The sequence below is a fragment of the Eriocheir sinensis genome, chromosome 46, assembly GCF_024679095.1.
Source record: "Eriocheir sinensis breed Jianghai 21 chromosome 46, ASM2467909v1, whole genome shotgun sequence".
Taxonomy (NCBI): Eukaryota; Metazoa; Arthropoda; class Malacostraca; order Decapoda; family Varunidae; genus Eriocheir; species Eriocheir sinensis.
The window spans coordinates 10,854,491-10,872,153 of NC_066554.1; the positions used below are offsets into that span (position 1 = coordinate 10,854,491).

The following is a 17,663-nucleotide window of genomic DNA, read 5'->3' on the forward strand; positions in this document are numbered from 1 at the left end:
CGACCATCAAGACCCACCGGGAAGAAGCCTACTGGCGCAATAGGCCGCGATGTAAAAAAACAAAAAAACAAAACAAAAAACGAAAACAAAAACGTTACAAAGGGAAGGAACAGAAAGAGGTAGGAAAGAAGGGAGCAAAGAAGAGAGCCAAGTAAGAAATGAGAAAACAGGAGGACGAGAAACAACAATAAGTCGGGAGACAGAGGAGGCACGCAGGGAGGGGAGGGAGGGAGAGGGAAAGGCAGGAAGGAAAGGAGGGAGGGAGAGATCGAAGGAGAAGGGAGGAGTGAAAAAGAAAGGGAGGAATGAGTGGTGGAAACGAAGAAGGGAAGGGGAGGAGAGAGAAAAGGAGGGGAGAAATGAAAAGGAAGAAAGAGAGGGGTGGAGAGAAGGGTAGGAGGGAAGGGGAGGAGTGGATGAAGAAAGGAAGGATTGGAGGAAGGGGAGGAGGAAGGCAGGAAGGTATAGGGAAGGAATGAGTGGAAGAAGAGGGGGCTGGTGAGGGGGGAGGGAGGGAGGGGGTGAGGAGGGGTTGAGGGAGGGAGGAGTGGAGGGTGGAGAAGCTGCAGGTGGAGTGTGGACCAGATTGGGCATCACCTTATACGCCGCCTCACCGCCGCTGCTTCCATTATTTCTCGCGGCGAATCTTATTGGAGGCTGCGAGATGCCTTCTGCCAGGTGGAGCCCCGCTGCTAGGCCGGCCCCGCCCCGCCACGCCCCGACCCCACATAACACAGCTGGCAAGATTCTTCGGTCCGTATTCTCAAGACGCTTTGGGCTCGCACAACACTCATTTCCCAAGGCCACAAAGGATTGATTGATTGATTGTTTATAGTTGCAAGTAAACAACAAAGGAGAAGGGAGGAGCATGCCATCCCAACCCCCAGGCAGTACAGAGTGTGATTATACAACTAAGGATACATGTAGAAATAGCACCAGGAAACTAAAAAGATACAATGGTACTACTATTCTATCTATCTTCTGTCTTCCTCTATCTTATCTTTATCTTGTTTTCTTCATAGGAGCAGTACATTGCAGGCTTTTTGGTTTTATTATTCTCTTTTAGCACTTGATTCTACTCCTTCACCGCTAGAACAAAACCACCAACAAAAAACAGCTGAGCCACGGAACACAGCGACCCGAACCCGACCCCACGCTGATTTGATTAAAGGCCTGATGAAAGGACTCTTAATAGGGAACACTGACCTTATCTTCATTATTCCATTATATCTGACACATGAAAGGCGAATTCAATCCTTATAACGTTACGGTAGTTGAAATATCTAAGAAAATCAATTGATGGATGAAAAAATAAATTATCGTAATCAAACACTCTTAATAGGGAGTTGAATGTCCCTTATGACCCCAGCTAACCTTGATCCCAACTAAATGAGGTGAACGAACGATGAAAACTATTAATAAGGGATTGAATGCATCTTAATCCCAACTAAATGAGGTGAACGACCGATGAACACTATTGATAAGGGATCGAGTGCATCTTAATCCCAACTAAGAGATATGAATGAAGAGTGAAAACTATTGATAAGGGATCGAATACACCTTGTCCTAACTAAGAGATATAAATGAACAATGAAAATACTATTGATAAGGGATTGAACACAGCTCGTTCCAAATAAGAGAGAGAAAAAAGAACGATGAAAACACTAATGATAAGGGACTGAATACATCTTGCCCCATTTTAAAAAGGGATTGAATACATCTTGACCCAACTAAGAGATATATACACGAACTATGATCCGAAATTGACTTCTCTTTTGGCCTTTCATTCTTATTTTCTGTGACTGAAGCAGCGCATAGAGAGCTTACTTTTGTCTTATGTTTATTTACCCTTAATTAAGCCGCCTCTCTCGCTGTATTAAAAGAAAACACTGTATTCCCAAGAGACCAAAACGCCCTGATCCCAAATAACGGAAGGGAAATGAAGTTAAGCACAGCCACATACCAAGCAAAAGGTTAAGCTGAACTGTATCGCGGCGAGGCGGAGAACAATATGACCTTCAGAACCAACCAGGTAATCCCCGAAATTACGTGCGTGTCTGTGCGTCTGAAGTGGGCAGAAAAAACAAAACATGCGTGTAATGGTCCCGCATCCCTTGCCTTGCCTCCTCGGACCCAAGACTTGCTACCTCCTTACCACGACCTTCACATCAGATATACAGAGAAAGACAGAGAGACAGACAAAGAACTAGTTACTTGGTTCTCGTGGACACCAAGACACTAGTTACAGGGAGAGAGACAGACATCAAGAAAGTAAGTGCAGTAAGTTAAGTAAAGAAAGAATGTAAATCCGTTCTGGCTATATTTGGCTGTCGTGATGAAGGTTCTTGAAAGGCCTTGTGTTGTGTCCTCAGGTAAGACTAACCCTAGATGGTGATGATTGGTTCTTAAGGTGGTGCTGTGTTGTGTTGGATTGCTTTTCCGTGTTGTTATGCATGAGTCTTATTCACCCCAGATAAGACTCACCCATAACTTTGACGGTGTTGTTCTGTGTCTTCCTACTTCCTTGCTGTCTGTAGTTATGGATGTGTCTTATTCACACCAGATAAGACTCACCCATAATTTTGACGGTGTTTTAATCTAAAGGTGTTGTTCTGTATTTTCCTTTCTCCTTGCTGTCTGTAGTTATGGATATGTCTTATTCACCCCAGATAAGACTCACCCATAATTTTGACGGTGTTTTAATCTAAAGGTGTTGTTCTGTATTTTCCTTTTTCCTTGCTGTCTGTAGTTATGGATGAGTCTTATTCACCCCAAATAAGACTCATCCTTAACTTTGATGGCGTTAGTCTTCCTTTGCAGACGATACAACTTTCATAACAACCTTTTTCTGCTTTTTCGGACGGTACGACTTTATCGACAGCCTTTCCTTATTTCTTTTTAATCCTGATAGTCCTTTTGATTCTTTATTTGCGTTGGTCAGGGTCAGCATCCCACCCCGACAGTTAAGTTAGGGTCAGCATCCCACCCCGACAGTTAAGTTAGGGTCAGCATCCCACCCCGACAGTTAAGTCAGGGTCAGCATCCCACCCCGACAGTTAAGTTAGGGTCAGCATCCCACCCCGACAGTTAAGTCAGGGTCAGCATCCCACCCCGACAGTTAAGTTAGGGTCAGCATCCCACCCCGACAGTTAAGTTAGGGTCAGCATCCCACCCCGACAGTTAAGTTAGGGTCAGCATCCCACCCCGACAGTTAAGTCAGGGTCAGCATCCCACCCCGACAGTTAAGTCAGGGTCAGCATCCCACCCCGACAGTTAAGTCAGGGTCAGCATCCCACCCCGACAGTTAAGTCAGGGGCAGCATACCACCCAGAAAGTTAATTTAGGGTCAGCATCCCACCCCGACAGTTAAGTCAGGGTCAGCATCCCACCCCGACAGTTAAGTTAGGGTCAGCATCCCACCCCGACAGTTAAGTTAGGGTCAGCATCCCACCCCGACAGGTAAGTCAGGGTCAGCATCCCCACCCGACAGTTAAGGTATGGTCAGCATCCCACCCCGACATTTAGGTCAGGGTCAGCATCCCACCCCGACATTTAGGTCAGGGTCAGCATCCCACCCCGACATTTAGGTCAGGGTCAGCATCCCACCCCGACAATTAAGTCAGGGTCAGCATCCCACCCCGACATTTACGTCAGGATCAGCATCCCAACCCGACAGTTAAGTTAAGGTCAGCATCCCACCCCGACATTTACGTCAGGGCCAGCATCCCACCCCGACAATTAAGTCAGGGTCAGCATCCCACCCCGACAATTAAGTCAGGGTCAGCATCCCACCCCGACATTTACGTCAGGGTCAGAATCCCACCTCGACACTTTGGTCAGGGTCAGCATCCCACCCCGACATTTACGTCAGGGTCAGCATCCCACCTCGACACTTTGGTCAGGGTCAGCATCCCACCTCGACACTTTGGTCAGGGTCAGCATCCCACCCCGACATTTACGTCAGGGTCAGCATCCCACCTCGACACTTTGGTCAGGGTCAGCATCCAACCCCGACATTTACGTCAGGGTCAGCATCCCACCTCGACACTTTGGTCAGGGTCAGCATCCCACCCCGACATTTACGTCAGGGTCAGCATCCCACCTCGACACTTTGGTCAGGGTCAGCATCCCACCCCGACATTTACGTCAGGGTCAGCATCCCACCTCGACACTTTGGTCAGGGTCAGCATCCCACCCCGACACTTTGGTCAGGGTCAGCGAGGCTGTTCTGGCTGTCTTGATGTTCTAGGAAGTTTGTGTTGCGTCCTCAGGGAAGACTAACCCTTGATTTTGACGACTGGGTCTAAAGACGGTGTTGTGCAGCGTGTTTTCTTTGTTATGAGTGAGTCTTATTCACCCCAGACAGGACTCACCCACATTGTTGAATGTGTCTGCAGCTAAAGGTGATGTTGAGTATCATTTTTTCCCTTTTCTTTGTTGAGTGTTGTTATGGATGTGTCTTATTCACCCCAGATAAGACTCATCCATAATGCTGAGTGCGTTAGTCTTCCCTTACGGCGATTCAACTTTCATAACAACCTTTTCATCATTTTCGGAGGGTACAACCTCACCGACAGCACCTTCTCTTCTTTTAAGTCTCTTTCGTTTTGTAACGGGCTTGTCGGGGGGCGTTTAAAGGGTGTTGATTAAGACTTCAGCTTCCTAAGGCGAATTATATTCGTAGCCTTTATGTACAAGAAGCGACGGAGCGAGAGCGACTGTCGTTGTGTGTCAGTCGGACTCTCGTGAAGGAGTGGCGAGTTACAGGTTGGAAAATAATTGTTACAATCGGTCACGTATGTCAAGGTGACCTCCACGCACCATCGGAGTGCGAAGTATACAAAACTGAGACGGTAAACACTGACGGACGACATTCCTATAAGGTGGCGTGATCTATCTGTCGTGGGTTTTTCCATTGACAATTGTATGCCTAATTCGTGGTGATATTAAATAATAATAATAATAATAATAATACATTGATATCCTACTATAACAATTTTCTCTTTTAAGTCAGGGTTAGCAACCCTCTCAGTTCTTTCATTCTCTCTTTTAAGTCAGGGTTAGCAACCCTCTCAGTTCTTTCATTCTCTCTTTTAAGTCAGGATTAGCAACCCTTTTAGTTCTTTCATTCTCTCTTTTAAGTCAGGGTTAGCAACCCTCTCAATTCCTCCGTTCCAGCAATACCGGGGCAACATATATGTTGCGGGCATTTAGCGTTGCCGGCTCTCGGAGCGCCTGCAGGGGCCGGGGACCTCCTAAAGGTCCCCCGGTAACCTCGCCTCGGCCGTGAGGGGGCCCAAGGCTTCCCTCTCGGCCCCCGGCCCCGGCAGGAAAATTGTCAGACTTCAAGAGAAGTCTAGACGAAAAAAAAATATTGTGTTAGTGCTGAAAAATCGACTTCATCGGATCTAGGATGGTGGCTGGGGTGAATCCCGCCCGAGGATCCGGCATGGAAAAAATCCTCTCGCGGCGCCTTCCGGCAGAGTCCTTCCTTCCTTCTCCTTTCTATCCCTTCTCCTCCTCCTTCTTCTCTTTCTTTCGCTCCCTCTCCCTTTCTTTCCGTCCACCAATTAGTCACTTGTATTCCTTCCATTGCCTCCCTCCCCCCCCACCACCATTACCACCATCTATGCCCCCTCTCGTCCCCTCGCCTCTAGTGTCTTGGCGGGAACAAGTCATCGGCGGGGTGGAGACGGGAACATACATCTCCATTATCTCCACCTGTAACGTTCCTATAAGCCGTGGAGAATGCGATTTCATACGTATTTTGCAGAGTAAGTTGGAAGTCGTGAGAGAGAGAGAGAGAGAGAGAGAGAGAGAGAGAGAGAGAGAGAGAGAGAGAGAGAGAGAGAGAGAGAGAGAGAGAGAGAGAGAGAGAGAGAGAGAGAGAGAGAGAGAGAGAGAGAGAGAGAGAGAGTGGGGGTGGAGGAGGAGGAAGAGGAAGAGGAAGATGTGGAGGAATAAGAAGGGGAAAACGAAGAGGAGGAGGAGGAGGTGTGAGAAGAAGAAGAAGAAGAAGAGGAAAAGGAAAAGAACGAAGAGGAAAAAGAAGATTTGGAAGATAAAGAGGATGGGCAAAAAAAAAAAAAGGGAGGAGGTAGATGATAAATAAAATAGATTGCTTATGTTAGTAATTACGAAAGATTTTGCAAGAGGCGAATAAAAAATGGAAGAAGGAGGAGAAGGAAGAGAAGGAAGCGGAAGAAGAAGAGGACGATAAAAGGGAGGAAAAGAGGAAGGAAAAAAAAGGGAGGAGATAGCGACAGAAAAAAAAATATATTGCTTATGTTAGTAATTATGGAATATTTTGCATGAGGAGAAGAAAAGGTGAAGGACGAGGAGGAGGAGGTGGAAGAAGAGGAAGATAAAACGGAGGAGGAACAGTAAAAAAGGGAGGAGATAGCGAGGAAAAAAAAAAATCTTAATGTTAGTAATTACGAAATATTTTGCATAAAGAAAAAAAAATGGAAGGATGAAGAGGAGGAGGAGGAGGAGGAGGAGGAGGAGGAGGAGCAGGGGAAAGGGAGGTGGTTAGCAATTATAAAATATTTTGCATGTGGAGGAGAAGAATAAAAAAAAAAAAAAAAAAAAAAATGGAAGAGTGAGACAGAAGAAGAGGAAGAAGAGTGGGAAAAAGAAGAGAAAAGAGAGGAGAAAGAGCAGAAGAAGGAGAAAGTAGTGAGAGAGAGAAGTATAAAGACTGCTCATGTTACTAATTATAAAATATTTTGCATAAGAAGAAAGAAGTGGAGGGAGGAGGAGGAGGAAGCAAATGAAACGGAGGAAGAGTAGAGGATCAGAAAGAGGAGGAGGAGGAGGAGGAGGAGAAACGAGAGAGGAGGAAACAACAACAACAACAAAACACAGACAAAAAAAAATACTTGATCACTTACGAAAAAAAAAAGAAAAAAAGGGAAAATATCTCGTTCGTCACTTATAAAAAAAATGTATATGAGGAAAAAGAAGTAGAGGAAGGAGGAAAAATTATAGGAAAAGGAGGAAGAGAGGATAAACAAAAGAAGAAAAGCAGGAGAAACGAGAGAGAGAAAAAAAAAACGCGAAGACAAAATAGAAAAAAGAAAAAAGGAGGAAGAAAAGATAATCAGGAGAGTGAGCGAGGGAAAAGAGAGGAGGCAAAAATGATAAAAAAAAAAACCTTGATCACTCAGGCCATCATTAAGACTTTATTTGTTTGTCTCCTCCATCATTCCGTCAAATCCTTCTGTATAATCTTCCCTCCTCAGCTGCACACGCCTGAGGAAATGAACTAACTTGGCTCTATAATGACAGGCTTCACACACACACACACACACACACACACACACACACACACACACACACACACACACACACAAGAAGAGGTTTTGCTGCAGGACGAATAACCAAATAACCACCTCGACCACCACCAATATCACCACCTCGACAACCACCTCCATCAGTACTACCACCTCTGCAACCAACATCACCACCAGCAGGAAGACTAAACACCACCATCACCACCACCACCAACACTTCGATCATCACCACTACCACCATCAAGATCACTACCACCATCACCACCACCACCATCAACACTAGCGACAGCCTCATCACCACTATCATCACCATCAGCACTACCATCACCAAACACACGTAAGGTTCCATTGTTTTGGGGCCATTAACCACCTCCACCACCACCATCACTACCATTAACATTATAGTACGAAGTGATGAAAAGGAACAAAAAAGTGAATGTGCAGAAGGAATATAATGGAAAGAATAACTACTACTACTACTACTACTACTACTACTACTACTACTACTACACCACCACCACCACCACGCATTCCTACCACACTTAACATAACCCTTACTTCTTCACTCCATACCCTCCCAACAGAAACTCAACCAGAGCAAATAAACTAAATAAATAAAAAAAATAATAAAACACCTTAAATGGTATACACTCCACTTCTTGCACACCTGCCCTGCCCGAGGTGAGACAAGGTGAGTCGGTATACCTGCGGGGCGTTGGTTGATATCACTGCGGCGTCACTGAACGTAATTGCGAACGGGGGAGACAGGTATGAACAAGGCGGACAGGTATGAACAAGGACAGGTGGAGACAAAGACACAGGAAGTCGCCGATTATGAGACTAACATATTCACCCAACAACAACATCAACAACAACAGCAAGTGTGGAGTAATAAAATAAATAAAGGTAGGATATAAAAAAAGTAAATTGTGTCCTTGATAGAGGTTGAATTCCATTACGAACGCTGCATGTTGTATTGTATAGGTGTGTGTATGTGTGTGTGTGTGTGTGTGTGTGTGTGTGTGTGTGTGTGTGTGTGTGTGTGTGTGTGTGTGTGTGTTTAAGGATTACATCACTTCCCTTCTCGTTATCGTTTCCGTGTTTACTGGGTCGTGGGTGGATGTTAAGTTCCCATTAGTTTGCGGTACGTGTGGGTTAAGGCAAATATTGTGAATAGGGTCAGTAACAATAGTCCTTAACACAGATAGACAGACATAGATAGATAGGAAGGCAGATAAGTAGATATACGGGTAGATAGATTCGTAGATAGGTAGACAAATAGATATATAAAGATAGATGTTTACTGACCACACAAGTACCCTAAACTGGAAACCCTTTGCAGAAAGAGCATTGCCAGCATCACCACCACCATAATCAAAGCAATCGACCACCATAATCATTTCATCCCATCGCCATAACCACCACTGCTACTACTATAAATTCCGGTAGCTCAGTGATTGATGCTCTGCGCTGCCAGGTCCCAGTCTGGCAGGCGGAGATTCGAATCCCGCTCATGCCGGGATATTTTCGCTGACAAGGAGTGGTTACTGTACCCCCGTTGAGCAAAGGGGTGTGTGGTGTGTGCAATACCCAGAGGAAGCTTGCTTGGGTCGGGACTACTTCGGGTACTTCCCTAGGTACGTAATAGCTATCTTCTGTAGTTTTACATTGGGTACTTCCTGGCGATGACGAGTGCCGTGGTGAATTACACACGCACACACACACACACACACACACACACACACACACACACACACACACACACACACACACACACCACCCCTCCCGCTCTGACACACCAAAACAAGGACGGCACCAACGGAGACCCCTACGGCATGCCACCACCACCACCACCACCACCTGCATCAAGCCGCCCCGGAAACTCTAACACGTTTTTTGGCCATCCGAGGACTTGTTTTTCCCTCTTGTAAGTCAGTACGTGGTCGGGGTAACGCCACCTGCCACGCCTCGAGCTCTCCTTCGGGCACTTCGCGGGCGTGGCGGGGTCGTGCGAGGTGGTGATGGTGGTTGTGATGATCAGTCGGTGCGTCTTAGCTTCGAACTCCGGGTGTCTTGTGGTTAGTTTTTGTGCCATGAAGGAAGACGTTAGTTATGTTATTGTTACTGCTATTATCATTGTTACTGTTATTGCTTTTTATAACACGTGGGATGATGGATGTTAGTTTATAGATATTAATGTTGTTATTGTTTTTAGTACACGAGGGAAGATGTTAGCTAGTCTTATTTTTATTATAATTGTTTCTAGCGTGGTTATAGATAGATAGATGAATAGATAGATAAAGATAGATAGAGAGAGATGCAGAGATAAATAAAAGTGCCCATTCACTTTAAGTTTTACAATGAAAGGAAGCAATTCATTCTACCCTGAGAGCTGATGCCATGGTAAGAAGAGAAAAAAAAAGGAAATAGGACTGTGCGTTGCTCGTAAATACAACAAAAATACAGAAAAAAAGTTGATGTGCTTTTTTTTTTGCATTTTATAAACAAAGGAAGCCATCATTTATTTTTGAAGAGATGAGTTCAAAACAAGAATGTAAAAAAAACAATAGAACCTGTGAGTTGCCGGTAAATTTAGGTAAAAAAAGTGGAAATACAGGTGACTCGGTTTTTCATCTCATAAACAAAGGCAGGTGTCTAGTATTTGGGAAGCGGTTGAGCTCGGAGCAAGAATTAAAAAACAAAACAAAACTGCGCGTTGGTAGCATATTCAGAGGTAAGTAGAAACAAGTGCAATTTTCTTTACTAAGTTTCCTGATTTTTATAACACAAGGGAAGCGAGCGAACCACTTACTGTTTTGGAAGAAGTAAATGCAAGGCAGGACTGAGTGAAAAAAAAAGAAAAAAGAAAAAGAAAAAAGAAAAACAACAACAACTAGAATCAAGTGCAAGTTATTTTACTTTTTAACCCACACAAACAAACAAACAAACAAACTGCGTGGTGCCGGTAAATAGGAAAACAGACTAGAAGAAAATCAATACTATTTTACTTTCTAACACACACAAATAAATAAACAAATAGACATTTTTTTTTTACAACAAAGGAGACAGCTCAAGGGGACAAAAAAAGGAAACAATAATAAAACAAAAGCCCGCTACTCGCTGCTCCTAAAATGAATAAATAAAACGAGCCTGCCTTCGTGGAGCAGTGGTTAGCGTGCCTAGCAAAAATCAACGGGGCCGGGTTCGACTCCCAGCCCGGGCAGTTGGCGAGCATCCTACCCAGCTGTTCATCTTCTCCTTCGGGCTGGTCGATAAATGGGTACCTGGGGAAACCTGGGGGGGGGGGGGGGGAAAAACATTGGTAACCCGGATGTCACGCTCGCCCTGTGTCGGGTTAAGGGTTCTCTCCCACCACAGCTAGGCTTAAAGGGGCAATTTTATCGTACCTTCACTCTGTTTACTTCAACCTCGTTTTTTATCTTCCTCTCATGCATTTGATTTGTTTAGCTTAGGTTAGGCTAAGTCAGATGTATGTACCCTCCCCTCCTCTGTAAATACCCCCCCTCTTTTCTCAATAAAAATCTGAAATCTGAATCCCACCACAGGCTTAGAGGGCCAATGGGACGGAGATGAGCACCGAGGCCACGCGCAGGTATAGCGTATGCTCCTAACTTTTCCTTTACTATGTGTGTGTCAACAAGCCTCTCCTTCTCTTTGGTTGTCAGCGCGCACACACACACACACACACACACACACACACACACACACACACACACACACATCACCACAACCCCCTGCAAATCCACTCACAATCTTCAACTTTTCTATCTTCAATCACTTCTATCTGTCCACTATCCATCCATTATACGAAGTCTTTGGGACACGCTAACTCTATCCTTTTCCACGGCTGTCAAGATTTCAGATTTCAGATTATATTTACAGAGAAGAGAGGAGAGGAGAGTCACAGTTACAAATGGTGGAGTGTTACAAAGGGAAGGGAGGGCAGTTACAAGAGGGGAGGGGGAGAGTTACTAAAGGGACGGGAGAGTTACACAGAAGAGGGAGCAAGATAGCTACAGAAATACAGATACAACGTTACAAAGAAGGGAAGGGACAGTTAATAATGGGAGAGCGTAGGAACAAAGAAGAGAGGGCAAGATACAGACACAGAAATACAAGAAAATACAAGAAAAATATAGTTGCCGGTCAGCAGGAAAGCAAAGACACACACAAAAGCTCTCAATCGCAGTAAAAGCGTTCGGATCCTCAAAAGGCGCCTCTGACATGCTCTTAAAACGACTGTAAAGGCGATAGATGGCGTTGGAAAATAGCGAGGGCACAATAAAATAAAGGTTCGGGTATTGCTTTCTTTTTCTTGTTAACGTGTTGGTGTTTTCGAGACCTGAGAGACAGAGAGAGAGAGTGGGTGTCGGATCCAGTTCAGAGCTCGGCGTGAATGAGTGTTTTACGAGTCAAGACTATATACTGTTAACTCCTAATGCTTGGTCTTGGTCTGTCTGTCTGTCTTCTTTTGTGGTACTTTCTGGATCACTTTCACCCCTAGCAGTGTAAACAGAAGGTGAGGCTGCTAAGTATACAAGCTAGAATAAGTTAGATGACGTGATTATAGTTTTGCCAAGATCTCGGCAGCAGCATCCGGTTCTATCATTTACTTGTTGGCCTAATGCTGGTTTGTTTGTTGATCTGTTTGAGTTATATTTCCAGCTCTCTCTGTCTGTCTGTCTGCCTGCATTTGAATCTGTCGCTTTGTTCTGTGTCTGTTAGTCCATTTATCTACCTACCTATCTATCTATCAAGTCTATCTTTATGAATATTTTCCTGTCACTCAACATATCTTTCTGTGTGGGGTAGTGAGGCTGAGGGGCCCGTATTCTCTGACGTTTTCGGCTCTCACAATCAATATTTTCAAAGGCCACAGAGATGAGTCAGGTTCTCAAAAGTGCTTTCCACATTACTGGTGCAGAAGAAGCCTTATCAAACTAACACTAGAACTACCAATGGAAATGCCCACACAACCTCTAAGAAAGCCTGATCGTTTGTGGGTGTGTAGGCCCTCTCACATCACCTATTTCCAAAGGCCCAAAAGGAGATCAGTCTGGCCCTCATGAGTGGTATTATAGGTTCATGGTACAGAGAAAGGGTCAGACTACCACCAGGGTCATAAAGCTACCCCTGGAAATGCCCCAAACTCCTAGGAAAGCCTTGTCAAATATGTGTGCCCGGGTGCCGAAATGTTTAAGAATAGAGCCTCAAGAGGGAGTGATTAACGCCGCCTGCTCCCTCCCCGACACAAGGCATTAGAGACCATCCTGGAGGCTGCTGGGAAACGCTTGTTCGTTCTTTATTTATTCGTCCCATTACTCAAAGCGGCCAGACAAGGCGGTCAGGCCATATTACCCTTATAGCAGCCTGGCCACACCCTCGACCACACCACTTGTTATGTTCCTCTACGCGCACACACACACACACACACACACACCTGCTCTTCATCCCAGCCACACCCACGCCCACGCCACCTCCCCAATACCATAGCTACGCCCATACCAGATTGTTAGCCTGCAACGTAAATGAATTATAACAAAACGACGTCAAAAAGTTATTAAAGAAACGAAGAAAATGAGAAATGGACGAAAAATAAACGTAAGGTGGACAAAATGACATAAAAGTGAAAGAAAAGAAAGAGAAAGACAAAACAACGTCGATAAGTTTTAAAAAGAAACGAAGAAAATGAGGAAGGGACGAAATAAAAAAAATATAAAGAAGGAAGATAGGAGAGTTACAAGAATAGACATTTAAGCGTTAAGGAGACGAAATGAGATGAAGTGAAAGAAGTGAAAGAAAAACACAAAACAACGTCAATAAGTTAAACATGAAAAACGAAAAAAAAGGAAGGGACGAAAAGTAAAAAAAAAAAAGAATGAAAAGTTACAGGAATAAATATGTGTGAGTTAAAGAGACAAATTGAGATAAAAGTGAAAAAAAAAAACAACAAAAAAAAAAACACGTCAATAAGTTAAAAGAAAAACGAAAAAAAAAGGAAGGTATGAAAAGATAAGTGAAAGTTAAAGAGACAAAATGAGATAAAATTGAAAGAAGACAAAGAAAGAAAGAAAAAGAAAAAAAAGAGATCACACACATACACACACACACACACATTCATTTGCTCTACACCACACCCACACCCACACCCACGCCCACCTTCCCAGCACCATAGCCACGCCCACGCCTCTATGCCAGCCCTCGTACCACGCCCATACTACCACTTTCTTAGCACCCGAGTCATACCCACGCCCACGCCTCCCTTATCAGCACGCCCGCCACGCCCACCTCCTTTTTTAACAGCCCAGTTGCACCATGTGTTTACCTCGCTCTCCCCTCCGCCCGGGACATCATTAATCGTCAAACACCTGTCAGCCTACCTAAGCCTATCTAAGACTACCACGGCCTATTACATCCTGCTATACCCTACCAAAGCCTACTAACCTTTCACATCTTAGGCTACCACAGCGTACCAAACCTACCACGGCCTATTACAGCCTACCAGAGCCTACCATGGCCTATTACATCCTACTACACCCTGCCAAGCCCTACCAAAGCCTACCGCAGCTTACAAACCTTCCATAACTTACAACAGTGTACCAAAACCTACCACAGCCTATTACAGCCTACCAAAGCCTATCCCATCCTACCACTACCTTTTACAGCCTACCACACCCTAATGCAGCCTGCCACACACTATCACAGCCTACCTACAGCCTACCATACATAGCACATACCACATACACACATACATACATACCACCTACATACCACAGCCTGATACAGCCTACCAGAGCCTACTACAGCCTACCCAAGCCTACTACAGCCTACCAGCGTCTCCCTTTATTCCTACCTACTACCATCACCACAAAGAACACTTCATCATCATCATCAGCAACACACATCCTATTAGTCCTCATTATAAAACACACACACAGCACTACGATTTCGTCTTTATATTCATTGCGGCGATTCAGCATTGAACGGGAGATGACTCAATGATGGCGTGTGTGATGTCATGACCTGGTGTGTAATGTGTATGTTGATCTATTCTTCGCGGTATAGGGTTCGTTAGGGTTGATTGAGATCCATAACAAACCCTGGTGGTAATACTTTGACCCAATACAAGGATGGAATGAAGAGGTTGATGGATAGGTACGGGAGGACACACACACACACACACACACACACACACACACACACACGCGCCACCAACACCTCCTCCAGCAGTTCGCCACCAAACTCCTCCACCACCCACGACACAGGAACCTACTGCCCCCGGTAGCTCCCCCTCCCCGCTACAATGTCCGACACCACAACAAGCTGCTCCCCATACATGCACGCACAGACAGGTACAAGAAAAGTGCGATGCCGACAATAGTGGAAATCCTTAACACATAGACACTCTACTCGTACGTTAATTTTAAGTTTGGAATTTTAATGATTTCCATGTATGTATATTTTCAGCTCTCGAGCTGCTCATCCCTAAATAAACCGTATATTATTATTATTATTATTATTATCATTATTATTACACACACACACACACACACACACACACACACACACACACACACACACACACACACACACACACACACAAAATCAATGAAGAAATAGTACAAAACTGATCACAGTGGAAGAGGTTCATACACAACAGAAACGATATTAGGGTGGGAGGATAATGCTCAGAAGAAGTAGAGAAGGAAAAAAACAAAAAAACAATAAGAATAAGTAGAAAATGACGGCGAAGAACAATAACAAGAACAAGACAAGAAAAATAAAAAGTAGAACGAGAATAAGATGAGGAAGAAGAACAAGAAGAAGAAAACGAACAACAACACGAAGAGCAAGAATAAACAGAAAATAAGTAAGGGTCGTAGAAAAAGAACAAAAACAAGAGGATGAGGAAGAACAAAAAAGAACAAGAACAAGAAGAACAAGAGCAACAAGAAAATGAAGAACAAAAAACAAGAACAGAAACAACACGCTGCTCCTGTAAGACACACAAATACCCCAAAGCTCCAAAGATCAGTTCTCTCGAGTCACACCTTAGAGCCCTCAAACACTCACCCTTCGGCGTCTCCGGCGGATGGTGGTGACCCGCGCCGTGCCGTCGGGAGCAACCACAGGGGCGGACCTTACTACGCGCCTCCGTGGCCAAGACAGGACCTTGGGCACACGTGACGCTCTTCCCTGGGGGCGTGGAGGCCTTGTTCACACCGCCTGTCTTCTTGGGCACAGGGGAGCGCGCTGGGGACGGCCTTCCTGACGAGGGTTTGGACGGCGGTGTTGAGGTTACGCCGAGTGAGTTGGGGCGTCTATTCTTGTTAGCGCCTCCTGACGGGGGAGACGCCGCGCGCTGTGGAGGGGACGACGGAGAGGCTTTTTCAGACCCCATGGTGGAGGAGGGAAGGGGTGGAGGGAAGGGAGGGGCGGGGCGGGGCTCTGGGTTCGGGGTTCAAGGGTCGCGGGGCAGGGCACACCGCGGGGCTCCTCACCTTCACACGCCGGGTCCTCGCTAACACTAACTCACCTGTCCCACGCCGCGCTGTCTGTAAGGCTCGCAGACTCCGGAACCCATAGTATCGTACTCACCACATGGACATTCTCGTGTATTTTCGCACACTCGCACGCTTCTACCTCCAACACTTATCACGGTAATGAATCAGACTAATTAGCAATACCTCAAACATTAATATATTCATACATGTATTTTGGGGGTAAATCAACGTTTCTACCAACTGTTCTTAACTGCTAAAGCAAAAAAGATAGGAATAGTTTTAGTAGCTGTCGCAGAATTGTATCCCGGTGAGTCTTGCGTCTGCACTGTGCTTAGATTATTACTTCAAGACACTTATGTATGAAAACTATCGCATTATCGAGTGTAAACTATCGCCTATAGAACCATGTATGTGTTCTTGAAGTTCTGCTTTTCTTCCTTACTTATGTGTCTCTTTTTTTATTCTTCTATCCTTTCATCTATCTTTAAGTTATTTTTCTTGTATTTATGTTTTTCTTCCTAACTTATGTGTCTCTTCTTCTATTCTTCTATCCTTTCATCTTTCTCTTAGTTATTTTTCTTGTATTTATGTTTTTCTTCCTAACTTATGTGTCTCTTCTTCTATTCTTCTATCCTTTCATCTACCTCTAAGTTATTTTTCTTGTATTTATGTTTTTCTTCCTAACTTATACATCTCTTTTTCTATTCTTCTATCCTTCCATCTTTCTCTTAGTTATTTTTCTTGTAGTTATGTTTTTCTTCCTTACTTAAACGTCTCTTTCCTCCTTCTCTCCTTCCATCTTTCTCTTATTTTTTTTCTCGTAGTTCTGTTTTTTTTTTCTTACTGTATATTTCTCTTCTTCTATCCTTCCCTCCTTCCATCTTTCTCTTGGTTATTGTTCTTGTAGTTCTGTTTATTTCTTTGCTTCTACGTCTCTTCTTCTGTCCTTTTCTCTTTCTGTCTTTCTTTTGGTTATTGTTCACTACTTACTTTACATTTATTTTTCATTCTATCTCTCTCTCTCTCTCTCTCTCTCTCTCTCTCTCTCTCTCTCTCTCTCTCTCTCTCTCTCTCTCTCTCTCTCTCTCTCTCTCTCTCTCTCTCTCTCTCTCTCTCTCTCTCTCTCTCGTATATGTTCTCGCCCCTACCGACGCCCACACCCCATAGTAGCCTTCCGCCACGCCCCCACACGCCTCCACGCCTGCACGGGGTCGAGGTGAGGAAAAAAAAAAAAGAGCTACAAAACATATAAGTCTGATGACCTTCCTTTCGTAGTCAAGGTTCAGACCTACTTGTACCCACGCGCGTGCACACACACACACACACACACACACACAAATGAATGAATGAATGAGTGAATGAAAATAAATTAAAAAAGGACTGAATAGAATGTTTTACTAAATTAAATTGTGCCCCAAAAAAGTATAGATTAGGATCAAGGGCCAATGTGACGGAGATGAGCACTGAGGCAACGCGCAGCTTCCCCCTAACTTTGCTTTACCTTAATAATAATAATAATAACAATAATAATAATAAAATACAAGACATAAAACCTTAATACTCCAATGACACACACACACACACACACACACACACACACACAGGGTCGGGCCGTCGGTCATGTGTAAACAAAGCCAACAAGATGTATTATGGAGGAGACCCTGAAGGAGACGGACACGGGTGACGGATGTGGCCAGGGAGGAGGAGGAGGAGGAGGAGGAGGAGGAGGAGGGGGAGAGAGGACGGGGAAAGGGAAGGGGAGGTAAGGGGAAGGAGGGGGAAGGGGAAGTGAAAGAGGATGAATAAGGGGAAGGGGAAAGGAAGGGGAGGAAGAATGGGGAAG

The 17,663-nt window shown here is 44.7% G+C and overlaps 1 protein-coding gene across 1 annotated transcript in view; it reads right to left on the reverse strand.

Annotated features, from left to right (window-relative positions):
* LOC126980936 (uncharacterized) overlaps positions 1-16,985 on the reverse strand; it is a 39,675-nt gene extending 22,690 nt beyond the window's left edge. The window contains exons 1-3 of the mRNA XM_050831394.1: positions 16,981-16,985; positions 15,818-15,887; positions 15,390-15,678 (exon numbers count right to left, since the gene is read on the reverse strand). Of these exons, the coding sequence (XP_050687351.1) occupies positions 15,390-15,678; positions 15,818-15,887; positions 16,981-16,985 (364 nt within the window). The remainder of the gene's footprint in view (positions 1-15,389; positions 15,679-15,817; positions 15,888-16,980) is intronic.
* Positions 16,986-17,663: the final 678 nt, after the last annotated feature.